Source organism: Styela clava, chromosome 9 (assembly GCF_964204865.1).
Source record: "Styela clava chromosome 9, kaStyClav1.hap1.2, whole genome shotgun sequence".
Classification (NCBI taxonomy): Eukaryota; Metazoa; Chordata; class Ascidiacea; order Stolidobranchia; family Styelidae; genus Styela; species Styela clava.
The window spans coordinates 255,573-266,285 of NC_135258.1; the positions used below are offsets into that span (position 1 = coordinate 255,573).

The 10,713-nt window shown below is 38.9% G+C and overlaps 1 protein-coding gene across 1 annotated transcript; it reads right to left on the minus strand.

The window, feature by feature from the left end:
* Positions 1-1,211: 1,211 nt before the first annotated feature.
* On the minus strand, positions 1,212-2,953 carry LOC144427219 (E3 SUMO-protein ligase ZBED1-like). Its single transcript, XM_078116075.1, has 2 exons — positions 1,844-2,953; positions 1,212-1,634 (listed from the first exon to the last, which is right to left on the minus strand). Exons 1-2 carry the CDS (start codon positions 2,951-2,953, stop codon positions 1,212-1,214), a joined length of 1,533 nt encoding a protein of 510 aa, XP_077972201.1.
* Positions 2,954-10,713: the final 7,760 nt, after the last annotated feature.

Consider the following 10,713-nt stretch of genomic DNA (forward strand, 5'->3'; position numbering starts at 1 on the left):
GGGGACTGTCTGTGTTAGCCAAGTGAATATACGTTGAAAATTAGTTACCTCCATATTGGTACACATATTCTTGAGCGCCGCTTCATCCACCAAGTCCATGCTTCCGAAAATATTAAAAATTTGCTAAGTAATTCCATCTCGACATAACGCTCACCTAAAATCATTTAATTATTTTCGAAACGCATCGGCGATGACACGATAATATTAACTCGGTTAGAGGACTTGGAAACAAATGGTAAAAGTCAGGAACAGTACAGAACAGTATATTTGGAACGATTGGAAACGAAAGAATTTTGTTGACAGAAATTTGAATAATTCGACATGGTACCGGCAATAATATTGAGGAAACATGGTATTTGAACTGGTAGACACAGGCCTGATTCAATGTATTTCACGGAAAAAGCATGCATACTTTGGGTCGGTAACTGGTGTCAGATCTATTTGTCTATATTAATTTAATGACTGACCAATGATCACCATTCGCCAGTGCTCATGATTTCAACCACAAGAAGCAACGGCCGAAACGCGTTTTCGAGTTTTTATGTTTGTTGTTTACTTTTTGTTTGTTTACGAAGTAAAACAGAAGCTAATCACCTAAATGCTATATTGTAATTTGCATTTCGGCACAAGCACCGTCACATGACTTCAAATTGTTTTCACCACTTTCGCTCATCAAAATTTATTTATAATTCTACAAGTAAGCTATGCCCGTGAATTTTACTTTCTCGTGTTAATGTTGGTACATGCTGTTCATTAATTTTTCCAGTATAATTGCCGTGATGTGTTTTCCATTTGTGTGAGTGTGGCTAAAAGGGCACAAACGCTTGCAGCGTTAGCTATAAGCCTATAAACCTTTCTCTAGGTTTTGCTCATTTTTTCGATCTTTTCGTCGCCCTTGTCTGTGTTTTTATTTTGTGTTCAGTGTTGTCAGGTTGTGGACTACAGATCAAAATAAAATTGTATTCTATATAGGGCTGGGCATTTTCGAATACCTGATGATTTCAGAATCGAATCGAATATTTTTTTCGAATCGAATCGAATCTCGAATACTTATAAAAATTTTACCAAATTAGCAACTACAAAATTACATGTGACTTTTTTTTATTGCAATGGGTCCTTCAGATACATGAAATCCCAAAAACACAAAATCTATCACTCAGTCATTTGCTAAGTTGTCACATATGATCAATAAGTCAATGGGAAGGAAAAAGTCATATGTCAGAATTGCATTTTAAAAATACAAGAGCTTCCACATGTGATCCGGTGAGGCTTGATCTGAGCTCAGTGGCAGTGTTTCCAGCTGCAGAAAATAATCGCTCACTTGGGGTTGATGTTGCTGTTACACACATATATTTGCCAACAAGCTTGCTCAAGTTTGGATAATTAGTGTTTTGCTCTTTCCACCAAGTGAGGGGGTTTGAACATTCAGAAAGTACTTTGGAACTAAAAAATTTGTTCACTTCATTGGCAACCACTGGGACCTCAGTATCTGCACTGTCATCGGACTCTGATGATTCGAAGGCAAGGCTTATGATGGATGTCGATTGCTGAACTGAAGAAGATGAAGGTTCAGCTTTTTCAACAACTGTTTGTTCAAATAAGACTGTGAGTTCCAATTCGATTGCACTTTTGAGCTGGAAAAAATAAGCATGTCAAAAAAGAAAACAAACTTTAGCCAGATCAACTAGGAATCCTTATTAAGTATGGCCAAAACAAGCAACATTTGGATAAATTTGAAATTTTATGCATTCAATAAATGACAAGTTTTGAATACAGGAATATTTTAGATTAGTTTTCTTATGGAAATCTGCGATTTAGGAACCACAATTGACATCAAACAAGCCTCTGCAAAAGGTTCAAGTACTGGAATCAACTGCTTGAAAATCTCCCAGTCCCCAGGCTTGATTGTAAGAGCGGAGGCTTTGGTGGCATTTGTGATATTTTTATTTCCAAGTATAGCCAAAATTGGCCATTGCAATTCCTGCAACCTTACAAGCATGTTGTAAGTACTGTTCCACCTTGTGGATACATCCATTATGAGTCTTTTGGAGGTAAGCTTCATTTCCTCACACTTTTTCCCCAGTGCACTGGTCGCCAATTCACTTCTCTTAAAATGTTGCACTAGTCGTCGAGCTGCTGCAAGAGGTTTTTCTATGCCGTTTATTCCCAATCCTTTGTTTAAACAAAGTTGGAGAGTGTGCGCTGCACAAGCAACACTAGCCCAACCAAATTTTTCATGAAAAATATCTTTGGCTGCCTTCATATTAGATCCATTATCGCTTACTGCTGCACAGACAGCGTGGGGACTAACACCAAAGTCATTGAGAACTTCTTCTACCCACTCACAAATATTTTTTGCAGTATGTCTATCATCCAAAGGTTTCACACTTAACACACATGAACACAGATTAAATTTGGCATCAACATAATGGGCTGTAATGCCCAAATATGCTTCCATTTTCACACTAGTCCAAGCATCGAAAGTCAAGCTCATATGCTTAATGTTTTCAAGAAGTCTCTTAAGCTCCATCTTTTTTTCACAATATTCTTCCTCTACACGTCGTGTTATGGTCCTCCTGGATGGCAGTGAATAATTTGGTGCAACATGTCCCATTAAGCGCTTGAAATGTGTTCCTTCTATTGTGCTGAGCGGGCGCATATCCTTTACAATAAAATCCACAACTAGAGAAGTAATCTTTTCTTGCTGAGCAGGGAGGATGGGACGAATAAGTTCCAATTTGGACTGTTTACTGGAGGACTCGTCCAAATCACTTCGATTATCAGGGTTCAAACAAATAGTTACATGCCTTCTTTTAATATGGGCTAATAGATTACTAGTGGTAGCATGGTAACTAAGTTTGTCTCCGCATCTCTTGCACACGACGTACTGGCGTTCGTCATCGTCTTTGGCTGGGGGAGTAAAGTGGCGCCAAACGGGAGATTTCCTATTCATCATACCGTACTGTTGCCGAGTACCGGTATACAATATTCTAGAAACCCCTTTAAAAATACACAATAATTCTGCAAAAAAAGCACGCAAATTAGTCTTCTATACCTTCTCACTTGCAATGTCGGCAATCACAAAAACATACGCAAGTGTAAAACTGCCTGTCCTACAACTGCCTATCCTAACTGACGGCGCAACCGATCTTCCCGCATTCTGAACAAATTACGCGCCATAAAAGCGTGCGTGACAAAATCACGCCGGCGTAGCACGTGCGAGAGATAATATGAGAGAGAAGCTCGGCCGTTTGTCCTGCTCACAGCTGAGAGCAGAGAGGGGGCTTTGGAGAGGTGCAAGTCTGGACATGTTCAAACGCCGCCTACAGAATACAGATGTGAGAGAAATAAAATAAAAAAAAACAGCGATCGAAATGTCCCGCCGAGAGATGGCTCCACAAAAAAAAAATCGTTAAATCGCCTCGACCATTGGTGGACAGGAAAAAAAACAAGATGGCGGCGATTCGAAATTCCCGTCTGAACCGATTCGAATAATTTACTATTCGATTCGATTCGAATATTCGATTCGAAATGCCCAGCCCTAATTCTATAGGGCCGCGGTCGGCAACCACCGGGCCGCGGCCCATCGCTGGTCCGCGGAAAGATTACTACAGGTCTGCAGAGAGGTGACACAAAAACGGTCAAGGCCGTAATAAAACCTCTACAATATAACCACTAACCTTACGACTAAAAACAGCACCCAACAGCAAACCAAAACCAGGCAGACACAACACCTCTGAGCAGCATGTCTGACTTTACAAACAATTGCCATGTCATGCTGGGTCAATTGTTTCTTCTACGCCCGTATAAGAATGTCTCTCATCAATCCGAATAAGGCATCTCCAACAAAATGATTTTCGCTGAGAACGTGACTGGAGATGCACCAATACCACTTTTGTCACTGATACCGATCCGATATTAGCTCGAAACGGCGATGCCGATAATGCCGGATGATTCTCGCTGAGAACGTGACTAGAGATGCACCAATACCACTTTTGTCACTGATACCGATCCGATATTAGCTCGAAACGGCGATGCCGATAATGCCGGATGATTCTCGCTGAGAACGTGACTAGAGATGCACCAATACCACTTTTGTCACTGATACCGATCCGATATTAGCTCGAAACGGCGATGCCGATAATGCCGGATGATTCTCGCTGAGAACGTGACTAGAGATGCACCAATACCACTTTTGTCACTGATACCGATCCGATATTAGCTCAAAACGGTGATGCCGATATTGCCGGCCGATATTCTGATACTATAATTATTACCTCCCAAATGCAGGACAGACGGGTTAAAACAATAGTCTTTGAGAATTATTAATAGCGCACTATATTTCAGATTGAAAACGAGATATATCACATAATAAGCAATTGATTTTTTGGATCAAAAATGTTAATTGGTTCAGATGCGTTGAGTACTAACGCTATTAATCCCGATGTTCAATTGGAAAACGCGTAGGGTTTGGCTAGTGTTGGTGGTAAAATAAATAAATGTTCAACCTATTTATCCCATCAAACTGATACATTAAGTGCGCAGGATTTTCTGTCAATATAACGTCGTATTTTACACATCGGAACATCCACTAATATTCGATTGATATATTTCTTCATAATTACCATGTAATATTGAAAATTTAGCAGCTAAAATAGCCAAATCTGTTGAGCCAGTTTGGCTGATAAATGCTAAAAATAGGTGAATCCTATTCCCGACATGTGAATGGCTCATAGTTTACGATCAATCCAAGCATAAAAGAATTTCAAGATTCTAACTTATTTTTTATAATATTTTGGATCATATTAAAAAGCAAAATATATCGGTAAACACTCAGCCGATACCGAAAAATTGACCGATATTGCCGATACATCTCTAAACGTGACTACACCACTACTGGCTTGTAGCTAACCGGTCATACCTAGTCAGTGCTAATTCTATACTTCAGATAATCCTAAAGTTGGCACATCGAGTAAAATAATTAGTTTTGGCAAAACATCACATCAATACCCAGACTAAGGTCAGAAAGGTTAACAGGCATTGATTGTTACCTTCCCAGAAATCTTATTAATGTGAGGCCCGGTTTTCAATATTGGTAACTAAAACAAACGAACTATCGAAGTAGGCTGGATCTAAGAAACACGTAACGTGTGTCAATGTCGACCATATCTTCAATGTGGGAACAGTTAATGGCCAACAAACAAATTGTAATATCGCCTAAAATAGCATCACCGTCGTTTCTAGTATATCGACAACAGAATATTCCTAATGTGTACAATTTATTGCATAGACATAGTTGGTTTGTATAAAGGTGGTCAGGCTCTACCGGTCCGTCACTTGAAAAGGGTTGCCGACCACTGCTATAGGGCATACATGTTTAAAAACTCTAAAAAGCATAAATTACAAATTAACGATAACAACATAGTGCGCCGTGAGTTGTTTTCCTAATAAATTGCCACCGCACGGTCCCTAGATCGCCATGGCGACCCATTTAGACGTATTTTTGATTTATTTTCCATGGAACACTCGGAAGACGCTCGCGAACACTAGTGTTCCACGAAAGACAGTTTGGGAAACGCTGCTAGTGGATCAACGTAACGTATGCTTGTTACTAACGCCATAAAAAATTCAAATATCTTCGTTGAAATTGACCGCTTACTGGTACATTATTTTCTAAAACATAATCATCAACTTTACTTATTCCCGTTCTGCTCGTCCGATGATTAATTAACACGTCATTAATTGAAACCGGCATATTCCACATTAGCGTTGTTTGATATTTCCATCCTTCCTGTGCTATCAGCTATCTCTAGATATTACATCTCATGTTAATTAAATTAAAATGTTATATTACGCGAGTTGACAAAGATTTGAAGCAGTTAATATAGGGGGTAGGCAAGGTTTTTGGACCAGGGGTCGAACATTTCGATACCTAGATTGGCGGGCCATGTAGGTGTGACGTAAAAAGTCAAATTATGAACAATATTTACAGTTTTACAAAAGCAAAACTGGAAAACAATAAGGCCTGTGCCAAAGCTAAATGTTATCACAATATTAAGAAATTCCCTGAGGTATTTTTAGTGAAACATCAAAATTTGGATTTGGTCCATGTCAGAGTTAATGTCAATACGTTCAGAAAAACAGCAATGAGCTAATGAAGCAGTTCCCAAAGCGTGCGCCGCGTTGAGTTGCTACGTGTGCGGCGAAAATTAATGGAATTGTGTTAAACATAGCTAATATATGCTTAAATATTTTACATATTGTATTTATTATAAATGTTTTATTGTTTCATATTTTAAATGCTGTGTTATGAATCAATAAATTAATTTTACCTTTCTAGGTCGTTAACTTTCTGTTACGTATTGTCTACATCTATTGTTAAGTAACAATAAATATTAGACACTAATTTTGTGAGCAGCAGTTTACTTACATGTCAAACCGAGATTAGCGGAATTTTCGCATTTTAAAAGAAAATGAGGCAGAGACGAAGAAGAAAAGTTGTTCTTTTGCCTTTGTTCCATTGGGTATACATGTTTACAAACTTCAAAAGGCATAAAGTACGAATTAACGATGTTTTATAATACCATTTTGTTCGTGCAAAGGCGCCGTGAGTTTCTTTTCTTCCTGGCAATTTGACGCCGCAAGGACAAGAAGGCCGGGAACCGTTGAGCTAGTGAGATCAACGTAATGTATGTTGGTTACTAACGCCCGGGGCTGCTCACTGGCATATTATTTTTTAATACTGATTATCAATCTTACTAATTTCTTCTCTGTCCGAGGATTAATTACCTCAATTAAATGAAACCGACAGATTCCGCATCAGCGTTGTTTGATATTTCCGTCCTTCCTGTGCGCGCATCAGCTGTCTTCAGATATTACTGTACATCTTGTGTTGCAGTTGGCATTTTGAAGTGTGAATATTTGAAGGACAGTTCAGGAAATTTTCGCATATATTCAGGGCGATAGTTTTGACAGGTTATACAACGCTTGTTCGGAATGAAAGGTGCTGAAACGTTGTAGAAATAAACCGTGTTGAGAATCATGGCTTGTCGCGCAGAGTAGTGCAAAAATTTTCTGCTGCGCGGCCGAGTTTCTGATAATGATGCCATTTTTACCTAACTTCAAAAAAAATTCAGGGATAAACAAATTATAATTGTTGTTGTACAAGAGAATGAATAAATTGAAGGTAAAATAAAAGTGAAACGTTTGTATTATTAAATAAATCAAACTGAACAACAAGCTCACATGTATAAAATCAAACTCTTTGTTAACAAAAAGCAAGTTACTTGCTTCCCCCTACCTACAACTCCACTAGGCCGCCTTGTTGGGCATGTTTTTTTCACTAGTCCATCGTATCAGGCACATGTAGCGAAAGTAATTTTAAAATCTAAATGATTCAGCCTCAATTTTGCTTTGTCGATAAAATATTAGGATCGTTTGCACAATGCCCCCGTCACAGATGTGACATTTATTAAATGAAAAAAGGTCCCGCCACGTTTTGAAACAATAAATTAGTAATTGTCGGTTCGGATTAAGAATGAGTTAGGAAGGAAGGAAAGATTTACATATTTATCTCGGTGGGGAGGAAAGCCGATAAGACGGCTTAATCATTAGGCGAACCACGGCTTCTCGTCCGGTTACCATTCCATGTCGGGTATGGGATTAGCCAGTTATTTGTTTTTGGAAGCATGTACTTGATGGTGGAGGAAGCCGTAACCGACCAGCGGTTACGTGAACCACCCAACGACGGCCAGGAGTCCAGCAATCCTCTCGCACATAACTATCCTTGCATGGGATTCGAACCTGCGAACCCACAAATGGTAATAAGAGATGCGGTGGCGAGTGTATTCCTAACGCTTAGCACGATGCGCCACACCGCCGAGACGATTTAAAAAATTGATTTCCAGCGCAATCTGCATTCATCGCCCTAAATGGAGGGTTATTATTTTTTTTAGCGCTGGCGGGATTTTAAATTTATTTGGAAGGGGGAGGGGCGTCTACTTTGTGCAAAAGACCCGAATATGACAGTTGTGATTCTAAAACGTGAATACTTGAAGGGAGAGAGTGCATTTTCGTATATTATTTGTATATTCAAGGTGCAATGTGGCGAGAGACGAATCATAGATAAATACCATAACTTTGAAGGCTTGTGCAAAGTTATGTTTTTGTGTGAAAGGCGACGCAACGTTGTATTGAAAAATAGATAGCATGTGGATTTAAATGGCTTGTCAAGTCGAAGGAATAGTTAGTCGTCACAATTAAATGAAGCGACGCGATGATGGGGTGACCAACGCGTCGAACTCCACGTCTCGAGTAGTCGATCGCGTCTGGAGTTGGGTGAATATGATAACATACCCCCAAAAATTGCATTGAACCAGTTTCATGCAGTGCTTGTTACGAATACAGAACTGTAAATGCCCAAAATCGCATGCAGTGCATGCTGAAGTCATACACATACAGTATACAATAGAGACGTTAAAAGCATAGTATTACGTAACAAATGCAAGTTTCGCCGTTGCCGAGGTAATAAATATAAATAATAATAAATAAAATAAACTTGCCGAATATCGTATGCCTCGACTAACGAACAATTCCACAATAACTTCTGCAGTATGCAATAGTTGTCGTCTCACTCCAAGAGTATACTTGTAAATTTTATTTGGAACGATAGCAGTTCGGTGTGGCAATTTCTTGAATAGTGCGCATACAGAGTTGACCTAATTGGCATCGGTGGAATTTTTATATATGTGCAGTCACCACATATTCAGTACTCATTCGTTTTCGTGTATGTCAGTCACCATACGTCCCAATTTAGCTGGGACAGTCCCGGTTTTGACAATCTGTTCCGGCGTCCCGCCCGTTAGACTTAAATGTCCCGGTCATGCAGTATGGCAGTCATAAATATATTTTGTTTAATATTAAAGTAAAATTGTGTGTTTTTAACAAAGGCAGCCCATTTATTACTGAATTGTGACTCACTGTTACATTATGTCATAATTATTATATATTTAATACGTCAATTCAACACCTAACGTTAACTGTACTGTCGTTGAATTATCTAAATACCAAGAAAGGTGCACGTTTTCCAATGAGTTGAATCTTGAATATTACTAATATTCATACGAGATAAATATTACTGAGTCTTGAAATCGAACCAAGCTTTGTCCAATCCACACTGTCCCGCTTTTTGGTTTCTTATATATGGTAAGCCTAATTATTACCGATCAGTCGATGGCGAGCTATTTTGAAGATTTAAGTCGAGTGCGATCGAAAGCGGTTGGCCATTCCTTGTCTTATACCAGGGCTTATGTGCTCATTAGACTTACTATAATAACGAATATTTGCTTATATGTTATATAGACAACCATCCACCTCTTCCAAATATTTCAAGTCGTTCATCTTCGTTTACGTTTTCACGTGAATCCATTCCTCAAATTTATGTTTAGTATCGCAAACCAACCGATATGTATTGAAACAGTTTAAATATTTTTGTTTTTCCGACGGAACTTGCGTACTGAAAGAGCAGTCTTTTATGAAGTTAATACAGGGCTGATAGCTGAAAATTGAGTACTACAGTAGTGTGTGTACCAGGTTAGGGGTGGGCCATCATTTTATTCCGAGTTTCATTAGTTTAGTTCTATAAAGAGTTCGGGGACTGTCTGTGTTTGCCTATTGGTTTCCGACCCTTCATACAAATTGATGTAAAGCAGGCGAACAAAATTTAGTTACTTCCATATTGGTACGCATACTTCTGGAGTGCCGATTTATCATAGCCTTCTTCGGAGTAAAATACTATACACCACGGTTTGGCAACCCTCAGCATTGAAAGAGCCATTTGGCTCCGTATTAACTCTTTTATGGAGCATTAGATTAATGTTCGTATATTGTAAAGTTGCCCAATCGAATCCAAATACAGACACGTATTGAAATATAGAATTAGACCTAATACCGTAATACAGTTACAAGGTCGAATCCAAAGCAGTAAGATCCCAAAACATAATGAACACTATATTCCAAGCCTGGGACGAAAGGGCGATAAAAAGAACGCTCGATAGTGAGAGAGTATTGCTAAGGCTTTTCGCGATAAACCCTTATCAGGGAAATAGCTAAAATGACCTATTCCATTGAATTCACATACTATTAATATATAGGGGGTTACATAACATTGAAATCAATAGATTCCACATTCGCTACGACCTACAGCAGCTTACTTAGTGACATAGCCTATATACATTTTCTGAACTGAGGGAAACCGTTGTTGGTGACTTTGATACAAACCCGTTCCTACAAACTTATATTGGGCTGCAGGAATTTTTGTATTTATTAAATGTCATCACTATCAAAAATTCTTGTAAAAATATTTTTTCTCCGCTTCCGTTATTATTTGGAGATATTAGGTGCAAAACGGATAGTAGGTTCTTGTTGATAGCGTATTTTAAAACTGGAAGGAACAGAAACAGGCGACAAATACGATATGCACATATACTATTTGAGCCGGGGCAAGCCCGATAGAGCATATTATTACATAACAAATGTGAGTTTCGCCGCTGCCAAGATTTAGGAATGAACTTGTCGAATAGCGTTTGCCTTGACTGACAATCGATTCATTGATACCTTATGGAGTGTGCCAGTCCAATAGTAATGTGATAAATTTTATTCGCAACGATAGCAGACAGTGGTGGGCAGCCGGTTCGCACCGGTCTATAGAACCGT